Genomic DNA, 23,100 nt, shown 5'->3' on the forward strand with positions numbered 1-23,100 from the left:
TGTCTCTCTGTGTTAGCCCTGAGATAGACTGGAGACCTGTCCAGGGTGTACCCCGCCTTTCGCCCGATGACAGCTGGGATAGGCTCCAGCAGACTCCGCAACCCAGGAACAAGCGGTTACAGAAGATGAATGAATGAATGAATGTCAAGGTACACAGAGATGTGGGTTGTTGAAGTGTGGGACCGCTCTCAATTCCTCTTCTTTTTGGTTTCAGGGGTTTTTATTTATTTATTTTGACGATCTCCATTTCATTAACCCTGCAAAACCAAAAAAGTCCATCATCTCAAGACCAGATCAACTTCTGACCAAACACAAACCTTGAGGCAGTTTGGTATGTACACAGTGGTATTGTAAATGCTCTTAGTGCTTTTTATTGCTGAATGGGGGGCTGGTGCTGGTCCTGTTGGGGGGGGGGGGGGGGGCTGGTCCTGTGTTGTAGGAGTGGGACAATAAAAGAGCAGGAACACCTGTGACTCTCCTTGCTTTTTGAGTTTGGCAAGGTCTCAGCATTAAAGAAGTCACCATGGACAAAAGCATCACCTGGATGGCTGTGATTCTTATTTTATCAGGTAAAAGTATAAATAATGTCAGTTTGTGATTTGAAGAGGTATAGCTTGTTTTCGTGTTTTAAAAAGAAATGTATTGTTGTTAAGATCTCACAGCAATGTTTAACCGTGTTTGTCTTTATTTCTTCTTTGTGTTAATTAGGCATGTGTGTAGGTGAGGGCATACTACCACCAGGACCCCTGAGTGGAGCTGTGGCAGGCACAGTGAAGTTCATCACCACCCTCAAACCTCCTGAAAAACCATTCCTGTCAGTCAGCTGGAGCTTCAAAGGGGTGAACATCATCACCTCCACCAGCGTTAACGTCACTGATCCCAGATATACAGGCAGGATTTCATTAGACCGAGCCACGGGGGCCTTGGAGCTCAAAAGTCTGATGCTGGAGGACAGCGGGGAGTACATGGTCACCATCATACCAGATGGAGGGCTGCAGAAACAGGGGAAGACCACTCTGAATGTGTTTGGTAGGTGTCGTACTTTGCACCTAACCCTTGATTAAAATAAGTGAAAGAATAAATAGTAGTGCATGACTGACCACAGTTTCAGAAGTATATCAGACTCATTGGTGAATTTTATAGAAAATATGGACGAGACATACAGAAGACGTCCTGGCAGAGACACTGGGGCAAAAAACAGTTGTCAAAGAAGAAAATATCAAACTCTCGTGAAGCTTGTGCTTCATCAGTTGCTTCATTTGATATCCTTAAAACTACTTGTACTGTATGAATGAATCCTCAACTCTTCTCTCCAGTTTCCTGACAAAAACCCAGTAGTAAATACTTCAGTCGGTTTGCTTCAACATATGACGTTTTTGAGACTGTGAAGTGTTAACTAATACTAAATAATAAAATATTCTATTGAACTAATTAGAATTAACTGAAAATAAAATAGATGCAATGCAATCAATTCAAGTGTAATATATCTCCAGTATTTAAGGACTATATCACTCTTAATGTAGTTTATCTGACGTTGTACAATTTCGGAATTTCACAAATATTTCATAGAAATACAATTTTTAAATGTCAGAAAGTTACAGATTAGTTGGATGATGGAAAATACTTAATAATTAACACCTTTAAAACATCAGCAACAAACAGGACGGCAATCTGGTTTGTCAAGCTTAGATAAAAGATTAGTTACAGGCTAACAAAAAAAAATATATAAATGAAGTGAGATGGGAATGTTTTCTGTGCAGTCATTTAAGTCATGTTATATCCAGAGGATGACGACATTTTCTTTCAAAATAAATACTGAATACAAAAAAGTGTAAACAGTGTGTCCATTCCTGACTGGGAAATTTGAGCCCAAGAGGAAAAATATAGATCAGTTATTAAATGAGAAACCACGGCATTCTTTAAAAAGCTTGTGTTTGTGTTTGATTAGTTAGCTCAGTGTATCCACATGGATTAAATGAAGAGTTAAAATACGATCATACTGTCAGTCAGTGGCAATGATTTTAATAACCTGAAAGATCCTTAAACTGTATGTTATGGTTTATTTCTCTACTCCTGATAAAATTATATCATTGAATATTTTATGAATAATAATAACAACCCCATAGTGAATCTTACACTAAGTTAGTCGAGCATTATTTGCTTAACGCTGACATGACTTTCTGTGTAGCCAAATTCATATCTAACTCGACTGTTCTCCACTATTTATCTTCCACTTTCACTGCGCTGACTCTTTTTTTATGCACTGCCAGCACTGATAACCGGAGCCACCATCCGCAGCCCTGCAGCCATCCTGATTGAAGATAAAAGCTCCACCAACCTCACGTGTGAGGCGTCCGGCTCCATCAGCACCAGAGCGTGGTTAAAAGATGGCCACCCCCTGCAGCCCAGTGACAGAGTCCGCTTCTCCACAGACAAGAGAATAGTGTTCATACGACCTGTTCAGAGCTCCGACCATGGCACGTACCAGTGCCGAGTCAGCAACCCAGTCAGTACCATGACTGCCAGCTATAATCTCACTGTCAACTGTGAGTACTCGCTGTATATCCACTATTCCTGGAAATTCTCATTTTAAACTAAAAATTATGTGTGTCTTCAGAAATTTACTGGTGATTCTTTGCAGTGTTTAAAGAATTACTGATACAAGCTAACACACTTCTTTATCTGTGCAGTCGGACCACATAACATTTCAATTATTGGACCAGCAGAAGCCTCACCTGGCTACAGAGTGACACTGCAGTGCACAGCACACTCTGTCCCACCAGCAAACTTCAGCTGGATGTTTAACGGCAACGACACACAAGTGAACACCTCCTTGTATACTAGAGAGAGATTGGAGGAGGAAAACATTGGGAATTACACCTGCACTGCCAGTAATCTGGTCACGATGATGGAAAACTCCACCACTCTTAATCTGAGAGGTAAGAAAATAGTTTAGGTTTTTTTGTCAGTTTTGCATACTTTGTGCTATCAGTTGACATTTCCTGTGATGGTAATTGTTCTTTACTCCATGAAGCGTCCTGTACTGCACCCTGCTGGTCGTTCACAGTGTTGGTCATCAGTGCACTCATTCTGAGAAGGTTAATATGACAAGAGAGGTAAAGTAGGACCAGCAAGATTAATAGTTTATGATATATTTGCTATATTGTTTAATATTTAACCACCATTTATATCATTCTTTTTGCTGTGTTAACTTACGCTGACGTATATTTATTCTCAGATTCTCTCCAGTCCGGTGACTTCTACTTCTGACCGAGGCCTCCATCTGGAAATCACCCAGAAATAAATAAATAAAATAATGTGTTATTTAGACCCAGCAGACATTGATGCTGCAGCTCATTATTCCTTCTGGAGAATATTGAGATAAAAACAATTAAGTCTAACCCGTTGTTGTTGTGAGGTAATGTCATGTAAGAGCATACTACCATCATTACTGCAGTGTATGTAATACCAGAAATGTATTTTTCTAATACAGCACTTACAGTCCTCTGTGTTAAAATGAATTTTTCTCTTTTTCGCCAAGTTTGTGTGTTGATTATCCTCATCATTTATCACCATCATTTTCATCATGAATCATAGTTTAGTTTGTTCCTGATAACCTTTGGCCACAAGCTGACAATGACTAGCTGTTTAGAGTTGAAGTTCCTCCTCTGGGTTGCTTCAATGTTGCTTCTCTGCAGAGCATATATCAAGACCTGGATGCATTTTGTTTTCTCACCACAATCCACTCTGGGCTGACCACACCTCTGCTCTATAGTGGTGTGCAATACCGCTAGATTTGGTATCGATCCGATGCCAAGTAAATACAGATATCGATACTTTTTAATAATTAAGGTGGATACATCATCAGTATAAATCTGAATGAATTTTCATGACCTTTAAGTGTTTTTGTGATTTGCCTTTTGGATTAGAGTACTAGAGTTTTTTTTTTTAAAACGCTGTAAAGATACATTTGAGCCTTCAACCTTGATTCACATAAGAGACATCGGAACGTTTGGCTCACAATCATAAATTTATGATTAGATTGACATTTATGTCAATCTACTGGTGGGGGTAGAGAAAAAGTAAAAGACTGCACTATTTAGATGTTTCACAGATTTGTGGCAAATTTCATGGAAATCCAAAATTGTTGTAATATTTCACTAACAATAAATCAATCACTTTCACATTTTTGCTGGAGGAAAGGTCAGGGGACCACCAACAGTTTGATTCTTGGGGCTATTAATGACTGTACAACATTTTTTACAGTTTCATAGCAGTCCACCAAACATCTGTTACATAGTTTAGGTAACACAAATGTGTTAAAGGAATCATGGTGTTCACGTGTTTCTTTTAATAACAGCAGTCAATATAACAGCTGAACAATTATTTGAACTAAACATCGGGACATTTTTTCCTCACTTCATTCATGTAGAGACAGAAATAAGTTGTTGTTAATAAAAGAACAAGATATAGATGTGTTCTATGGGGAAGGTAACCTTAAATGACTTCTACTGTGATCTGGCGTTATATGAAAATAAAATTAATTAAAATTTACTTGGAGCAGCGCAGTAGAATGGTGGTTAGCACTGATGCCTCACAGCAAGAAGGTACAGGATTTGAATCCAGGCCGACTGTGGCCTTTCTGTGTGGAGTTTGCATGTTCTCCCTGTGTCTGCGTGGGTTCTCTCCAGGGTACTCCGGCTTCCTCCCACCATCCAAAGACATGCTGGTTAGGTTCACAGGTGATTATAAGTTAGGTGTAGATGTGAGTGTGAATGGTTGTCTGTCTCTCTGTGTTAGCCCTGCGATAGACTGGTGACCTGTCCAGGATGTACCCCGCCTCCTGCCCGATGACAGGATCTTAGGGACTTGTCACATCACTTCAAGTCATGGACGTGAACATTTTTTAATTCGTTATTCCTTCAATGAGTGCAAGGTGTCCAAGCCCTGAGGTGAAAAGCAGCTGCAACCATGATGCCCTCACCTCAATATTAAAGGAATCATTGTGTTCATGTGTTTCTTTTAATAACAGCAGTAACAGGCTTGTACAGTAGGCACTAGGCGTGATGGGTGCATCACTTCATCTGCCTCTCTTCTTACCCTGATGCACCCATCACTCTGGATCAGGGTAAATCTGCACTCATCAGACCACATGACCTTCTTCCATTGCTCCAGAGTCCAATCTTTATGCTTTATGCTATCAGCTGGGGTTAAATAACTTGTTGCCCGTGCACTAATTATCCAATAGGAGGCTCGTACCTATTTGCTTAGTTAAATTCAGGTGGCGACTGTTTATTTTTTGGCCAGGCAGTGTATGACACCTCATATTTTTGTATGAGCACACAGTTAATGATCAACATTTATTACGATGGAATACTCTCAATTACACAGGACTTCCTTGTTGATACAGTGAAATTAACATTCAATAATGGAAATGAGAAGAGGAAAGAGAATGAGTTTAAAGCAGTCTTTCTTCCAGCTGTCATACTTGATGTTACTACAGATGAAATGGAAAAAGGTGTAATATTCATCATCCTTCTGGGTATCATCTCAGGTGAGTTCAAGTACAACTTGATAGAGCAGATAAAAGCAAGTATTTATTTATTTATCAAAAAGCTTGTGTTCAAGTTGATTTTTTTATTTAAGTTTATTTATTCAGTCATTCATGGTGATGTTGATTTACACACACATATTAATTCATTGCACAGATGTGTGGATGGAAAGATTCACTTGTTTACTTGCAGTATGTTAAAAAGGGAAAATTTACAAATGGAGCCAGATGATAAAATATTTTTAAATGCATCACTGTAAAGAAACCTTATTCATGCGTTCGACATGGTTGAATGGGGGTATTTATTCCATATTTTGGAAGAGTTTGGATTTGGCATTACTTTTATAAAATGGATTCAGGTATTGTATAAGTATCCAGAAGCGGCTGTACAGACTAATGGGCTTATCTCTGATTATTTTGTGTTGGGGAGAGGAACCAGGCAGGGATCGCCCCTCTCTCCTTTGCTTTTCTGTTTAGCCATTGAGCCTCTTGCGGCAGCCATACGTGAGGCGGCTGATTTTCCAGGTGTCACTATAGGTGGGATGGTACATAAGTTGATGCTTTATGCTGATGACATTTTATTACTGGTGTCTGAACCCAGCAGATCTATACCTTGTCTTCTTGGAATCATAAATTCATTTTCAAAATTCTCTGGCTACAGAGTAAACTGGTCCAAGTCTGAGGCACTCCCCTTAACAACTTATTGCCCTTCTACTGTCTTCCATCCAGGTGCATTTCAGTGGCCTACGCAGGGTATCATGTATCTGGGTATCCGATTTCCTAGACAGCTGAAAGACTTGGTCAAAGTTAATTTTGACCCATTATTACAAAAAATTTCTTGTGATGCTGAGAGATGGGCAACTCTTAATTTGTCTATGGCAGGTAAAGTTAATGTTTTGAAAATGAATTGTGTCCCCAAACTTAATTATCTTATTCAGTCCCTCCCCTTGGAAATTCCCCATTGTTATTTTAAAAGGTTTGATAGGATATCCAAGATATTTATTTGGAAAGGAAAGCGCCCCCGTTTGAACCACAACAAGTTACAAAGACCAACTAATAAAGGAGGATTAGGGCTCCCAAAGATGTTGTTTTACTATTACGCTTTTAATTTGAGGCATTTGGCCCATTGGTCTCTCCCTCCGGAAAGGGCCCCCCCGTGGTACTGTATGGAACAAGCTGTAGTGTCCCCTCTGTCACCCATGCAAATCTTGTCTACGAAATTAAGTAAAAAAGCAAGCTCACACCCAATAATCTCTCATTTGAAATGTATTTGGACTAGGGTTTCTCGAATATTTAAATTTGATCCCTTTCTTAATGTCTCTTCTAGTATCTGGTTAAATCCTAAATTACGCATTGGTAAATTCCCTATTTATTGGAAAGTTTGGCAAAAGAATGGTGTGGTCAAACTCGGGGATCTATATTGTGATGGTTCCTTAAAATCTTTTGGGGATTTGGTGCAACAATTTAGTATTCCTACGTCTCACTTTTTTAGGTACCTGCAGCTCCGACATATGTTGGTGGGGGTTTTTGGATCTAGTGCATCGGTTCCCCAAAAAGCAGAACTCTTTGATGAAATTCTGAAGATTTACGGAAAAGGACATGAGGCAGCTGTCTATTATTCTCTGTTGATTCGTTCTCATGGTAATGGGCCTATGTCAGCTCTGCAGAAGACATGGGAAAGAGATCTGAACCTGACATTCAGTGATGAGGATTGGAATAGAATTTATGACAACATCAAAGTAGTATCAAGGGATGCAAGAGTACGCCTTATCCAATTCAAAATTATACATCGGTTTTATTGGACCCCTTCCAGATTATTTAGATTAGGTTTATTAGACACACCAAATTGTTGGCGATGCAAATCTGAGGAAGGTAATTTAGTTCATGTTTTATGGTCCTGTGACAAAGTCCAACAATTCTGGGCCATTGTTTATGATAATCTGTGTGAGATTACAGGGATACAAATCCCATTCAATTTTACATTATTTGTTTTGGGTGATCATTCAGCCCTGACAGGACAGGATAAACATATCAAAAATTTTGTCCAAACTAGTATCATGATTGGCAGACAAATACTTGTCAGGGGGTGGAAGACAGAGGGGGTGCCCTCTCTGCGTGAGTGGGCTATGGAAATGGCACGTGTTGCAGCATTTGAGAAAATGTCATATAAACAATTGGGTAGACTGGATCTATATGAAGCGAAGTGGAGCGGATATTTGAATTTCTTGAAGGGCTCTTGAAATGGGGTTATGTAGTGGGGAGACGCACATTTTTGTTATTTTTTTTTGGTTTTTTTTTGTTATGGTGGATACTTACATGCCTGCGATGCTGCTTTATATTTCTGTATGAATTTTGTTTTATTTGCTGTAGTAGCTGTACATGAAAGAGCACAGCAATGGGTGCTGGCAACCAGAGAGGGTTTAGCATAGATGGTGATGATTTTATGTGTGGGGGGAAGGGGGGGTTGTTGTTGTTAAAGTGTTTCTGTTGAAATAATGAAAATAAAAAATGTTAATCATAAAAAAAAAAGAAACCTTATTCATGCTTCCAATACTAGATTCTCCTCATTGACTTCTTATTGGAAATCATTTCTTGAGTTTTGTGTTTTTAGATCAAGACTTTGTTTTAAATTGTGACTTAAACAAATCATCAATTCACTGTCATTACAATCTTTCACAGATGTGTAACTTTGTTTTCAGGTTTAACTGAAGGAGCTGGTTTGTTGCCAGATGGTCCTCTTAATGCAGCTGTGGGAGAGAAAGTGATTTTCACCACAACACTGTCTCGACCATCCATATTAGTGAGCTGGATATTTCGTGACAGAGCTATAATGATTTCACATGCAGTAAACTTTACTTCACCAGAGTATGAAGGCAGGATCACCTACTTCCCATCTACTGGGTCTCTGGAGCTCAGGGGTCTGACTCTTAATGACAGTGGAGAATACAGAGTTATCATTATACCTGTAGGACCACTACAAGAAGGAAGCACCACACTGGATGTATATGGTGAGAAACAATTTTACATCCTTTCATTGCTGAACTGAGAAGATTAATCATATAAACTGGGTAATAAGAAATTCAATTTTATACAAACTATTCAAAATAAACCTGATAAAATGGACTCAGGCTATTTCATTTAATCATTAAAGGCAAAAAAGTAACTTAAACATATTTTCTCTTTCAGTTTTTGTACCAAAGTATGAACTACTCTGGTTAGTTCAGATAAGAATTTTTTATTTTATATATTTTGTATTTTTATTTGTTTTGTTCTGTTGGTTTTGGATTGTGTTGCGTTGCAGTGTTCGAGAGAGGAGGTTAGAGGATTAGATGAAAGTGATTTACAAAATAAAACAGGATATAAACTAAGAGAAAATGTCAAACAGTGACACAGCTTGTTTTACCACCACTACCAGTAAAATCTGATCAGACCACATGAATATTCAACATGTCATGATAAACATGAGATTTATTGACAGCTACTACACTGCTTTCCTCTACCTTTGTTATTAGATGACAACTATAAACTTATTCCTTTTTTTTTTTTTCACTCCCAGAACCAGTCTCCAGTGTAACAGTAACTCCTATAAGTGCCGACTTGGTGGAGTTCAACAGCTGTGTTCAGCAGTAACCATTACAAAACCACTGTGTTTTTTTACCCACAGAGCGTATTGCCAATGTTGTGGTGACTTCAAACACCACAGACTTGGTGGAGTTCAACAACTCTGTCAGTCTGTCCTGCTCCTCCTCTGGATCCTCCCTCTCTTTCTTCTGGATGAACGGCAGCTCTCAGGTTACAGGAAGTGACAGAGTTCATCTCACTGATGGAAACTCCACTTTGACTATAGTCAATGTGACTCGCTATGACCAGGGACCATTCAGGTGTCACGTGTTCAATCCTATCAGTAATGGCACCAGTGATCCAGTAAACCTCTCCATCAGCTGTGAGTTACTATCCTACCTGCTCAGTGATTTATGTCATAACATCTGGGAACAAACATCACTATGACGACAATCTGTATACCATATATCATGTAGATTTTCAAGCAACTAATTTTAATTTTTATTTATTTTTTGGGCCTTTCCTCTACATTCAGTCGGTCCAGAAAATATAAAGCTGTCTCCATCAGAAGTAGACATTAAGGAAGGATCAAACATCAGTCTGATCTGCTCAGCTGAATCTAGACCTTCTGCCCAGTTTATGTGGTTTGTGAATGGAGACAAGCTGTCAGATACTGAACCAGAGCTCAGACTGATGAACATTCAGATGAATCAGAGTGGAAACTACAGCTGTCAGGCCTTTAACAACAGAACTATGAGATATCAAACATCTGAACCTTCAGTCATCACAGTTCTTGGTAAGACTTATTTGATACCTATTAATCGCAGAATAAATTTAGACCATCTGCTCTAGATTAATGTAGATGGTCGTCTTGAAACATATTATATGTTTATTTGATTAATGTCATACCATCATTTAAAACTCTGGTAAAAGTGTCTGTTGTGTGTCAGTTGTTGGTGGAGCTGTTTATATGATTCTTTTTTCATACCGTCTGGAGAAGCGAGAAAATGTCATCTCAAATACAAATCTTGAATGTCGAGTCAAGTTACTGATCATAGTATCAATAACATGGGATTCATCACCAGTGTCTACATTGTTCCACACTAAAGAACAATGTTCCCTTTTTTCAGCAGTAACCATTACAAACCCAGTGTGTTTTTTCACTCCCAGAGCCAGTCTCCAATGTAACAGTAACTCCTATAAGTGCAGACTTGGTGGAGTTCAACAGCTCTGTCAGTCTGTCCTGCTCCTCCTCTGGATCCTCCCTCTCTTTCCTCTGGATGAACGGCAGCTCTCAGGTTACAGGAAGTGACAGAGTTCATCTCACTGATGGAAACTCCTCCACTTTGACTATAGTCAATGTGACTCGCTATGACCAGGGACCATTCAGGTGTCACGTGTTCAATCCTATCAGTAATGGCACCAGTGATCCAGTAAACATCTCCATCAGCTGTGAGTTACTATCCTAACTGCTCAGTGATTTATCCCATAACATCTGGGAGCAAACATCACTATGATGACAATCTGTATACCATATATCATGTAGATTTTCAAGCAACTAATTTTAATTTTTATTTATTTTTTGGGCCTTTCCTCTACACTCAGTCGGTCCAGAAAATATAAAGCTGTCTCCATCAGAAGACATTAAGGAAGGATCAGACATCAGTCTAATCTGCTCAGCTGAATCTAGACCTTCTGCCCAGTTTATGTGGTTTGTGAATGGAGACAAGCTGTCAGATACTGGACCAGAGCTCAGACTGATGAACATTCAGATGAATCAGAGTGGAAACTACAGCTGTCAGGCCTTTAACAACAGAACTATGAGATATCAAACATCTGAACCTTCAGTCATCACAGTTCTTGGTAAGACTTATTTGATACCTATTCATCTCAGAATAAATTTAGACCATCTGCTCTAGATTAATGGAGATGGTGGTCTTGAAACATTCTATATGTTTATTTGATTAATGTCATACCATCATTTAAAACTCTGGTAAAAGTGTCTATTGTGTGTCAGTAGTTGGTGGAGCTGTTTATATGATTCTTTTTTCATACCGTCTGGAGAAGCGAGAAAATTTCATCTCAAATGCAAATCTTGAACGTCGAGTCAAGTTACTGATCATAGTATCAATAACATGGGATTCATCACCAGTGTCTACATTGTTCCACACTAAAGAACAATGTTCCCGTTTTTCAGCAGTAACCGTTACAAACCCACTGTGTTTTTTCACTCCCAATACCAGTCTCCAATGTAACAGTAACTCCTATAAGTGCAGACTTGGTGGAGTTCAACAGCTCTGTCAGTCTGTCCTGCTCCTCCTCTGGATCCTCCCTCTCTTTCCTCTGGATGAACGGCAGCTCTCAGGTTACAGGAAGTGACAGAGTTCATCTCACTGATGGAGGCTCCACTTTGACTATAGTCAATGTGACTCGCTATGACCAGGGACCATTCAGGTGTCACGTGTTCAATCCTATCAGTAATGGCACCAGTGATCCAGTAAACCTCTCCATCAGCTGTGAGTTACTATCCTACCTGCTCAGTGATTTACACCTGCATGCAAATATCACCATGACGATAATCTGTATGTCATATATTATTTAGATTTTCAAGCAACAAATTTTTCATTTTTATTTATTTTTTGGGCCTTTCCTCTACACTCAGTCGGTCCAGAAAATATAAAGCTGTCTCCATCAGTAGACATAGAGGAAGGATCAAACATCAGTCTGATCTGCTCAGCTGAATCGAGACCTTCTGCCCAGTTTATGTGGTTTGTGAATGGAGACAAGCTGTCAGATACTGAACCAGAGCTCAGACTGATGAACATTCAGATGAATCAGAGTGGAAACTACAGCTGTCAGGCCTTTAACCACAAAACTCTGAGATATCAAACATCTCAGCCTTCAGTCATCATAGTTCTGGGTAAGACTTATTTGATACCTATTAATCCCAGATTAAATTTAGACCATCTGCTCTAGATTAATGTAGATGGTGGTCTTGAAACATACTATATGTTTATTTGATTAATGTCATACCATCATTTAAAACTCTGGTAAAAGTGTCTATTGTGTGTCAGTTGTTGGTGGAGCTGTTTATATGGTTCTTTTTTCATACTGTCAGGAGAAGCAAGAAAATGTCATCTGAAAAGCAAATCTTGACCGTCAAGTCAAGTTTACTGATCATAGTATCAATAACATGGGATTCATCACCAGTGTCTACATTGTTCCACACTAAAGAACAATGTTCCCTTTTTTCAGCAGTAACCATTACAAAACCACTGTGTTTTTTTACCCACAGAGCGTATTGCCAATGTTGTGGTGACTTCAAACACCACAGACTTGGTGGAGTTCAACAACTCTGTCAGTCTGTCCTGCTCCTCCTCTGGATCCTCCCTCTCTTTCTTCTGGATGAACGGCAGCTCTCAGGTTACAGGAAGTGACAGAGTTCATCTCACTGATGGAAACTCCACTTTGACTATAGTCAATGTGACTCGCTATGACCAGGGACCATTCAGGTGTCACGTGTTCAATCCTTTCAGTAATGGCACCAGTGATCCAGTAAACCTCTCCATCAGCTGTGAGTTACTATCCTACCAATGCACAACCTTTTATTTGTACTATAGGCATGCATCTCCAAGGTTTCAGCTGAGCCTTGAGTGTTTCAAGTTCGGTGTAATAAGGCTCAAGACTGAGTTGCATGTCATGTAGCTGCTAACATTCCCTCTTTGTGATTTTGCTCTACACTCAGTGGGTCCAGAAAATATAAAGCTGTCTCCGTCAGAAGTAGACATTAAGGAAGGATCAAACATCAGTCTGATCTGCTCAGCTGAATCTAGACCTTCTGCCCAGTTTATGTGGTTTGTGAATGGAGAAAAGCTGTCAGATACTGGACCAGAGCTCAGACTGATGAACTTTCAGATGAGTCAGAGTGGAAACTACAGCTGTCAGGCCTTTAACCACAAAACTCTGAGATATCAAACATCTGAACCTTCAGTCATCACAGTTCTGGGTAAGATTTATTTGATACCTATTAATCCCAGATTAAATTTAGACCATCTGCTCTAGATTAATGTAGATGGTGGTCTTGAAATATAATATATGTTTATTTGATTAATGTCATACCATCATTTAAAACTCTGGTAAAAGTGTCTATTGTGTGTCAGTTGTTGGTGGAGCTGTTTATATGGTTCTTTTTTCATACCGTCTGGAGAAGCGAGAAAATGTCATCTCAAATGCAAGTCTTGAACATCGTGTCAAGTTTACTGATCATAGTATCAATAACATGGGATTCATCACCAGTGTCTACGTTGTTCCACACTAAAGAAGAATATTCCCTTTTTTCATCAGTGGCCATTACAAAACCACTGTGTTTTTTTTACCCACAGAGCGTATTGCCAATGTTGCGGTGACTTCAGTCACCACAGACTTGGTGGAGTTCAACAGCTCTGTCAGTCTGTCTTGCTCCTCCTCTGGATCCTCCCTCTCTTTCTTCTGGATGAACGGCAGCTCTCACATTACAGGAAATGACAGAGTTCATCTCACTGATGGAAACTCCACTTTGACTATAGTCAATGTGACTCGCTATGACCAGGGACCATTCAGGTGTCACGTGTTCAATCCTATCAGTAATGGCACCAGTGATCCAGTAAACCTCTCCATCAGCTGTGAGTTACTATCCTACCAATGCACAACATTTTATTTGTACTATAGGCATGCATCTCCAAGGTGCATGTTTCAAGTTCGGTGTAATAAGGCTCAAGACTGAGTTGCATGTCATGTAGCTGCTAACATTCCCTCTTTGTGATTTTGCTCCACACTCAGTGGGTCCAGAAAATATAAAGCTGTCTCCATCAGTAAACATTGAGGAAGGATCAAACATCAGTCTGATCTGCTCAGCTGAATCTAGACCTTCTGCCCAGTTTATGTGGTTTGTGAATGGAGACAAGCTGTCGGATACTGGACCAGAGCTCAGACTGATGAACATTCAGATGAGTCAGAGTGGAAACTACAGCTGTCAGGCCTTTAACCACAAAACTCTGAGATATCAAACATCTGAACCTTCAACTGTTTCTGTACTGGGTAAGTTAGAATTGAGAGGTTTTATTTATGTAAGTATTTTAACTAACTATGATTAGGTAATTCAAACATTAAACATGTTAGAAATTAACAAATGATTGATGGACCTCACAAGTGAAGTGATTGTGATAGAGAATGTCATGAAAACACAATCCAGTATTTACAGTAAGTGTTTGTAGTGATTATGCGTCGATGTTCTCAAGTCTCCTCATATTAGATTTTTTTATAGATTTTATTACTCGTCCATCATCTTGTCCAGCTATGCAGATAATTTGTGTCTTGCTTTCATATATTTCCTATAAAATACTTCTTTGTACTTTACCCAACAGAGAAAATATCAGGAGCTTCTCTCCGTCCATCAAGAAACGATCCACTTGTTGAGGGAACCTCTTTCAGTTTGACCTGTGAGGCTTCTGGCTCTATCGTTACCAGAAACTGGATGAAGGATGGCTCAGTTCTGATCCAGACTGACAACATGACTCTTCATGACAACAACAGAGTGCTGATGTTTAACACTGTGACTAGAAAAGACAGTGGAGAATATTTCTGTAACATCAGCAACCCCGTCAGCAGTGATGGAGCTAAATACAGCATGACTGTTAACTGTAAGTACCACACTGTTCAGCTTGTCCATTCATTTTAGTGGACTGAATTACTGCATTTGTGCTGCTGTAATTTCTGTTTTTCAGATGGACCAGAAAATGTTCAAATCACAGGTCCAAGTCAGATCCATTTGAAAGAGATGTTAAAACTGATCTGCTCTGCTGAGTCCACACCAGCTGCCAGTTACACCTGGATATTCAATGGAAGTGAGATACTCAACCATTCTGAGTTCATGAAAGAGGCTGAACTCTCTGACAGCGGCAACTACACCTGTCAAGCAAGGAATAATATAACTGGGAGAACATCATTAGTGGTGCATGGATTGACTGTAACAGGTATTGATTGTAGATATTGTAGTAGAGTAAGCTACCTTGAAGATTTTACTCTCAGATCAGGCCTTTACCCACAAAACTATCAAACATGTCAGCCTTCAACAGTTTCTGTTCTGGGTAAGTTGGAATTGAGAGGTATTATTTATGTCAGTGTTTTACCTTACTATGAGTTAATATTTAATTGTAACTGCTGTAAAATAACATGTTAGAAAATAACAAATGATTGATGGACCTCACAGGTGAAGTGATTGTGATAGAAAATGTCATGAAAACACAATCCAGTATTTACAGTAAGTGTGAAGTTAGTAAGTTCCCTTAAATTAGATTGTTTATAGATTTTATTACTCGTTCATCTTCGTAGTTTGGTCTTGCTTTCATGTATTTCCTATAAAATATTTCTTTATATTTTACCAAACAGAGAAAATATCAGGCATTTGTGAGTTTCATATTTGTGAGTTTACAAAGGAAATAAAATTGTAGGGTGAACTGATCATTCTTGTCTTTTATTTCACCCTCTAAAGAAGCTGGAGGTCTCTCAGCTGGTGCCATCGCTGGAATAGTAATCGCATGTTTGATAGTTTCCTTTGCAGGAGCTGCTGGAGGCTACTTTATTTACAAAAGAAAGTTAGTGAAAAAATACCTTTTTAAAGTGTTTTTTTTTTTTTTTTTTTTTTTTACTGATTTCATAGTCAGTACTATTATTAATTATTTATAATTATTGTATGGACTGAGTCGTATCTGCTCGTATGGCCACGTATTAACACCAATGCTTTTTTTGTCCCACATTCAGAATCAACGTCAAAGCTAAACCGGGTCCAGTTAATAAAGGTTTGTATGCATCTGATTACACACAAAGATTATCAGATGTAGAACAACCCAGATAGAACCATATGATACAGCACATCATACTTATAAATATCTGAATATCTGAAGAAAGATGAAGATGTTATAAAACTCTTTTTTGTGTTTAGAATATGAAGAACATGTGTATGAGAACACTTGATGATATATGACACGAGAATATCTACACAACAATCTCCAAGGTGAGTTTTGAACTCTTTATTTTGACATTGTGGTAGATGCATTTTGAAACATTTCTGTCTGAATATTTTGGATTTAAAGGGAAATTACTGTTTTTTTACAACGTGGACCTTATTTCTGGCATAAAATGCGATTGTTTACTCACCCATATAACTTCGGTGTCATTTGGAATCATTTATATCTATATAGTGGGAGTGATCAGGGCACCGAAACGCAGCCTCTAAATGACGGTAATTCCCCTTTAAGTCTGTTGTTCGAGATGCCAGATTATAGCATACAGTTGATCCCTCTTCCCTTCAGTCAGTTTTTAACTTGTTATTTTTCTGCAGAATATTGGAAAATCAGAAAATTCATAATCTGCAGGAAAGAAATAAAAACATGTGTTGTTGCTGTCATTAATAAAGCTGTCATATTATATTATTGTTTTCTTGAAGTGATACAGTTGACTTCTATTCATTTCTTTCTTATAATTAATGTTATTAAATAAAAACAATATTTTATTTCTTTTCCTTTAGCTTAAGATGGTCTTTCCTTGACTTTGTCTGTGAAGGTTCTCTGTCATCCAGGTCATGGTACACCCAACAAAGGTTAAAAAAGGCAACTGGACTTGTAGAGTTTTTTTGAGAAAACGTTTCACCACTCATCCGAGTAGCTTCTTCAGTTCTAGGGGACTGATGGGAAGTCTGAGGTTTAAATAGGAACTCCTCGTGAAAAACTTGCTTGTTATCCAACAATAACCAGAAACTGGTGCAGCTAATTTCCATTAACGACTGGGTACAAAACAGTCCCCCCTCAACAACAGGTAAGTACCCAGTCGTTAATGGAAATTAGCTTCACCAGTTTCTGGTTATTAGCATAACAAGCAAGTTTTTCACGAGGAGTTCCTATTTAAACCTCAGACTTCCCATCAGTCACCTAGAAAAAAACTCTACAAGTCCAGTTGCCTTTATTAACCTTTGTTGGATATTTCCTTGACTTTGCACTTAATTCCTTAATGCTGCTTTCTGATTAATCTCACATGTACGGGTTTGTGATAACGTATTAATGGCTTCATTAAAGCTAATCAAACATTTTCTACAAATCTGCATATAATTTATAAACAATTAAAGAAATAAAGTTTGGGCTTGTAGCTTTCAGAGAATACATTGCTTGTCATTACATCACTTAAATGTGAAAATGCCGAAGGCTTTTCTGTGTTTATGTGACATAGAAAGGCACAAAATATATCTGTGTGTGTGAAACATGAAGCAAGCAAGCGATAATTAGGAATATTAATTACGTGTGTAATAGTATATGTAGTGTAAAAGTAACGTTTATATTATATTCAACATTTTCATAATTTTCCATTTGACATAATTTGTTTTTCTGGCTTGTTAATGTCCAAATATAATCATTTATACATGCATGTTGTTAAAAGTATACAGACTGCACTGTAGAAATGTAACCTTTGTGGTCTCTTGGAATAAAGTTTAAAATCTTAAATAGCGTCAGTTCACTTTTTTCTTTCCAGCAGATTGACAAAAACCAGCAGAGACCAACATTTCTTCTCATACAGTGTTCTCACCAGGAATGGTTGTTCTGACAGACAGTTAGAAGAAAAGGTTTGTGATGCATTTGAAAAGATTAGGAGTATATTAACTACACAGAAAATCATTTGACACGGTCGCTGTCAGTGACATTAATGCAAATGTGTGACTGAGAAGATTGATCATATACATTTTGCAATAAATATAATTTTTATTTTCTGCATTCAGATGTATCAAACATGTATACAAATCTCTACCAGCTTCAATGCTTTTTCATTCTAACATTAAAATATATATAACTGTTAAGAAAAAGAAAAAAATAATCTAGGAACAAACCATCATGGCATGAGGAACACAAACAAAGGACACAAATGGCAACTTAACTGATCTGAACACTGGTGATAAAGAAAGCAGAACTACAAAGAAAGGAGAACATCGTCTGTGGTTCTTTAGGTGACAGTAAATAGAGGAAGATCATGCTGTGTTTAACAGCAGACAACAGTACATTCATTATCTGTTTCAAATCACAGTTTATAATAGAAGATTTCAACTGGGGGCAATTGCATCAAGCATTCTTCTTTATTTTATTTTATTTTATTTTCAGGTGTATGTAATAATTGCTGTTGTGTTACTGAATGCATCTTAGTGACATACTGTGAAGACATTAGTCATGTCTCTGTGTTTCTGAAAGGGTAAACACTTTTGGATCAGTCCATTGCTACAATGGTAAAGAAATCATTTGTTCCTTATTTGCTGCTGCAGTTGTAGGGGGATACTTTTTTATAAAAAAAAAAAAAAGAAGAAGAAGTGAACCTTCACAAGGTTAGTAGTCAGTCTGTATGCATTACTTCAACTGGCAATAACAAAATGCCATGAATATTTTTTTCTCTTTCACATCCACAGTTTGGAGTTCTATGTTAACAAAGTTGCACGTACAGTATGTAACCTAAGATATTGTTCACTTGAACTGACCAGCCTAGTCCTGTTTGTCAGATATTGAACGTGGCATTTAACGGTTTAATGATTTGTGTCCTTAGATGCATGTAATATATTTTAGCTAGCATATTAGAAGCCAAAAAACACTGAGTGAGATTTTGTGTCCACAGACATACATCAACTGATTAAAAGTTGTCCCTACTTCACAAAGTGTGGGCTGTGTTGCACTGATATATTTGCAAAAAAAAAACAACAAATACAATAAAGAAATGTAAATGGTTAAATGAAGTTGTACCTCCTGATTTAGGTCAAATTATTTAACTTTGAGTCTTAAAGGGGAACTCCGGCGCAAAATGAACCTGGGGTTAATAACACATGTGTATCGAGTTCGACCGTTCTCTGGTATTTGTTTTCATGTATTTGTTTTGTTAGTCAAATGTGACCAGTTTTCTTGCAAACCGCTATTTTTTTTTTTTTGGAACTTTTTATTTAGACATTTGAATCATTTTGCAGAACAGTTCCTGACAGATATATAAAAGTAATAAACAATTGACAGGTATTTTAGGTTACAGTAAAAACATACAAAGATAAATAAAATAAAATAGTTACAATATTAATAATAGTAACTACCACCATAGCAACAGGCATAGGAGTAAATATCTGCAAATATTAGCTAAGCTAAAAAAAATTATTAAAGAGGAATTTAGATAAGTATCCCTTCCAAACATTACTCTATCACATCATCCCATCCATCAAACCCCCAGGTACCTTGAAATACAAGTCCATCTTTGCACAAAAGTGTCCATAGTCAGCTGCAAACTTGCCGTCATTCGCTCCATCATGTATACATTTCTCAATCTCTGGACCCATTGACCTATTGTGGGTGGTTTTACATCCCTCCAGTTCACTGTAATCATTTTCTTTGCTACTAATAATAGAATCCTCAGTATATATCGTTGATCTGCATTATATAGGTCTTTGGGTATGACTCCCAGCAAAAATAACATTGGTTCCAGAGTGACATCTACTTCTAAAATAATATCAATTTCCTTTTTAACATTATCCCAAAATCCTTGTATTACCGGACAATCCCAGAAAATGTGTGTGGTGTCCCCAATATTTCCACATTCTCGCCAACATAATGCCACATTGGGGTTTTTCACGTATGAAGATATGATAATGGGTGTATTAAAAAATCTGATCTTTACCTTCCAGTCAAATTCTTTCCACAGTTGGCTGCTAATTCCCTTATGACAACTTGTCCAAATGTCCACCCATGTGGAATCTTCAATTATAACATTCAGTTCTAATTCCCATTTTTCCTTAACGTAGTCTGTGTTTTGTGAAGTGCCAGTCGTTAACCTTTTATATATATTAGATATGTGTTTTTTCGTAGGGAAATGCCTCTCCAGAACACTAATAAAGTATTCTTCTATTTGATTTGGGTTTTTGCTGACCAGCTCCCTTTCCTTATGACTTGTAATATAGTGTCTTATCTGGAGGTACCTATACAAATCCTTTGATGGGAGGTCAAACTGTGCTTGAAGTTGAGAAAACGATTTAAATTCTGTTTCTTTAAAAAGTTGATTAATTGTATAGAGACCTTTGTCAGCCCACCTTCTAAACCCGCTATCCCACACGGAAGGTGGGAATTCTATATTTCCTACTATCAACATGGCCCTTGAGATTGACTCCGGTCCCCTGAGTGTTTTTTTCACTGTTGTCCAAACTTTTAAAGTGTGTTTTATCCATTCGTTTTTGATTTTGATTTTACTGACTGATTTTGTACCAATAAATGGTAATACTGCTAAGGAAATGCCCTTCACCGAGTCCTGCTCTATCTGAGGCCATATTGCTTCCCGGTCATTTCCCATCCATGCCACTATTGCATTTATTTGTGCAGCCCAATAATACCTTTTCAAGTTTGGCAAACCTAAACCTCCCTTGTCTTTGGATAAGTGAAGGGATTTTAATCTTACCCTCGGCCTCTTCTTTTGCCAAATATATGTTGAAATTAGTTTGTCCAACGTGTTTAAAGTGGAAGCAGGTACCCTTATAGGAAGGGATTGAAATAAAAAAAGAAGCCTTGGTAATAGGTTCATTTTTACTGTTTCTACTCTGCCAATCAAAGAAAGGGGAAGGACCTCCCACCGTGTCACATCATTTTTTATTTGTTTAATTAATTTGTTATAATTTGCCTCGAACAATTGAGTGGGATTGGGTGTAATAACAATTCCCAGATACCTAAATCCTTGTTTGGACCAGTGAAAAGAGACATTGTTATTTAATTGTGCAGGCCAGGTACCTGAAATCATCATAGCTTCTGATTTATTTTCATTAATTTTGTATCCAGACACTGACTCATATTTGTGCAGGCATTTCATAAGTGCAGGGATGGAAAGAAGTGGATTTCTTACAAAAAGTAAAATATCGTCCGCGAAGAGAGCTATCTTATGAATTGACCCCCCTTCATCCTCTATCCCTTGAATCTGTATATTTTGACGTATCGCCTCTGCCAGAGGCTCAACACTAAGAGCAAATAAGATGGGCGACAGTGAATCCCCTTGTCTCACACCCCGCTCGATTCTAAAAAAGCTGGAACAGTGACCATTAACTCTAACCTTGGAGCTGGGCTCCTTATATAATAAGCTAATCCAAGCCACAAATTCTTTGCCAAAGCCCATTTCTATCAGTGTCTGCCTCAGAAATACCCAGTCAACTCTATCGAATGCCTTCTCTGCGTCTAAGCTGAGAAGCATTGATCCTTGTTTGTCCCCTGACGCTATTGCCTGCAGGTTCAGGGTTCTCCTTATATTATTTGTTCCTTGGCGTCCTAGTATGAATCCCGTCTGATCTGGTTTAATTAATTTCTTTATATTTTGTTGGATTCTAGTAGCCATTATAGAAGTGAGGATTTTATAATCTACACAAAGTAGACTTATTGGGCGATAGCTGGTGCATTGCATGGGGTCCTTCCCCTCCTTATGTATGACAGTTATTATGGCTTCTGACCATGACTTTGGAGGGTCTCCAGATGTTAGAACATAATTATATAATTTACATAACATGGGAGTGAGCTCGTTCACAAAGATTTTATAGTATTCTCCAGAAAAACCATCTGTTCCTGGTGTTTTATTGTTTTTTAGTTTGGTGATGGTTTCTCTAATTTCACTCTCTGCGATGGGTTTTATTAAGAGTTCTGCTTCCTCACTTGATAATTTATTCATTTTAAGGGGTCTTAAAAACTCTGTAATTTTCTCTTCCTTAAATTCTAATTCTTCAGCCCTATATAGTTGTTTGTAATACGTAGCAAATGAGTCTGATATTTTAGTGGGGTCGGTCTGAACCTGACTGGTCTCAGGGTTCCTAATCTTGGGAACTGCACGACTAGATTGGGCTTTTCTGAGTTGAAAAGCCAGTAGCCTACTAGCTTTATTCCCCATTTCATAATACTTTCTATTAACATATCTGAGAGCTCCCTCTGCCTTATATGTCAGAGCCTCATCCAGTTGTTGTCTAATTACCTTTAACTTTTTAAGAGTATCTTCCTTTCCAGATTGTTTATGTTCCTTTGTTAGTTTTTTTATTTCAGTTTCCAATCCTTGTTGTTTTGCGAGCCTTTGTTTCTTTATTCTAGATCCTATAGAAATAATCTTTCCTCTCATCGTGGCCTTACTGGCATCCCATACAACTGATGGGGAGACAATACCATCGTCATTTATAATGAAATACTCAGTTAGCGCTCCTTGTAGTTCTTGCCTGATGTTTGTGTCTGTTAGTAGTGAGACATTAAGTCTCCAGTGTCTAAAGTGGTTGTCTACTCCTAAATTAATTTTCATGGTCACAGGGCCGTGGTCTGAGATAGTGATTGGCTCAACTATGCTTTCTTTAATCCTATATAGTTCAGTTTTTGATATACAAAAGAGGTCTATCCTCGAATAGCTCCCGTGTACTTGAGACATAAAAGTGAAATCTCTCTCATTTGGGTGGAGCTGTCGCCAAACATCTACCAAACCGCTATTTAGCGTATAACGCTAGCCTTCGGGGCACACCGACACATAAAAAGAAATCGCTATTTCTATACCACTAACAAGGCTCACAATATCACCACACTTACACGGTAGCATAACTAGGGTCTCTACATGTAAACCGAAGCATTGAGAACTTTGCAAGTTTACAGGCAGTTTATTAAAAAAGGAATACAGTACCGTTCGCGTCCGGCTCGCTTATCCAGGCGGGCGCCATCTTGGGGAAACTGAACTGTCTGTTGCCGGAAGAAAGCACTGAGAGCATAGAAGCACTGAACGAAGAGAATTCAGTTTCCCCAAGATGGCGCCCGCCTGGATAAGCGAGCCGGACGCGAACGGTACTGTGTTCCTTTTTTAATAAACTACCTGTATACTTGCAAAGTTCTCAATGCTTCGGTTTACATGTAGAGACCCTAGTTATGTTACCGTGTAAGTGTGGTGATATTGTG

The 23,100-nt window shown here is 38.2% G+C and overlaps 3 protein-coding genes across 3 annotated transcripts; all 3 read left to right on the forward strand.

Annotated features, from left to right (window-relative positions):
* Positions 1-523: 523 nt before the first annotated feature.
* Positions 524-3,108, forward strand: LOC311496469 (cell adhesion molecule CEACAM6-like; the record flags this gene model as incomplete). The annotated part of the gene is made up of 5 exons (XM_084556344.1): positions 524-569; positions 709-1,029; positions 2,271-2,546; positions 2,691-2,939; positions 3,035-3,108. The coding sequence occupies 5 exons, from the start codon at positions 524-526 to the stop codon at positions 3,106-3,108; spliced, it is 966 nt and encodes a 321-aa protein (XP_084412470.1).
* Positions 3,109-7,303: 4,195 nt separating this feature from the next.
* LOC311497530 (cell adhesion molecule CEACAM5-like) lies at positions 7,304-13,109 on the forward strand (the record flags this gene model as incomplete). The annotated part of the gene is made up of 8 exons (XM_084557844.1): positions 7,304-7,311; positions 8,231-8,559; positions 9,216-9,494; positions 9,648-9,908; positions 10,283-10,564; positions 10,718-11,024; positions 11,324-11,628; positions 11,775-13,109. 8 exons carry the CDS (start codon positions 7,304-7,306, stop codon positions 12,086-12,088), a joined length of 2,085 nt encoding a protein of 694 aa, XP_084413970.1. The 3' UTR covers positions 12,089-13,109.
* LOC311497531 (cell adhesion molecule CEACAM5-like) lies at positions 12,518-15,716 on the forward strand (the record flags this gene model as incomplete). The annotated part of the gene is made up of 6 exons (XM_084557845.1): positions 12,518-12,686; positions 12,858-12,987; positions 13,433-13,773; positions 13,931-14,188; positions 14,515-14,790; positions 14,875-15,716. The coding sequence occupies 6 exons, from the start codon at positions 12,518-12,520 to the stop codon at positions 15,327-15,329; spliced, it is 1,629 nt and encodes a 542-aa protein (XP_084413971.1). The 3' UTR covers positions 15,330-15,716.
* Positions 15,717-23,100: the final 7,384 nt, after the last annotated feature.

The sequence above is a fragment of the Chelon labrosus genome (assembly GCF_963514085.1).
Source record: "Chelon labrosus genome assembly, chromosome: 12".
Taxonomy (NCBI): Eukaryota; Metazoa; Chordata; class Actinopteri; order Mugiliformes; family Mugilidae; genus Chelon; species Chelon labrosus.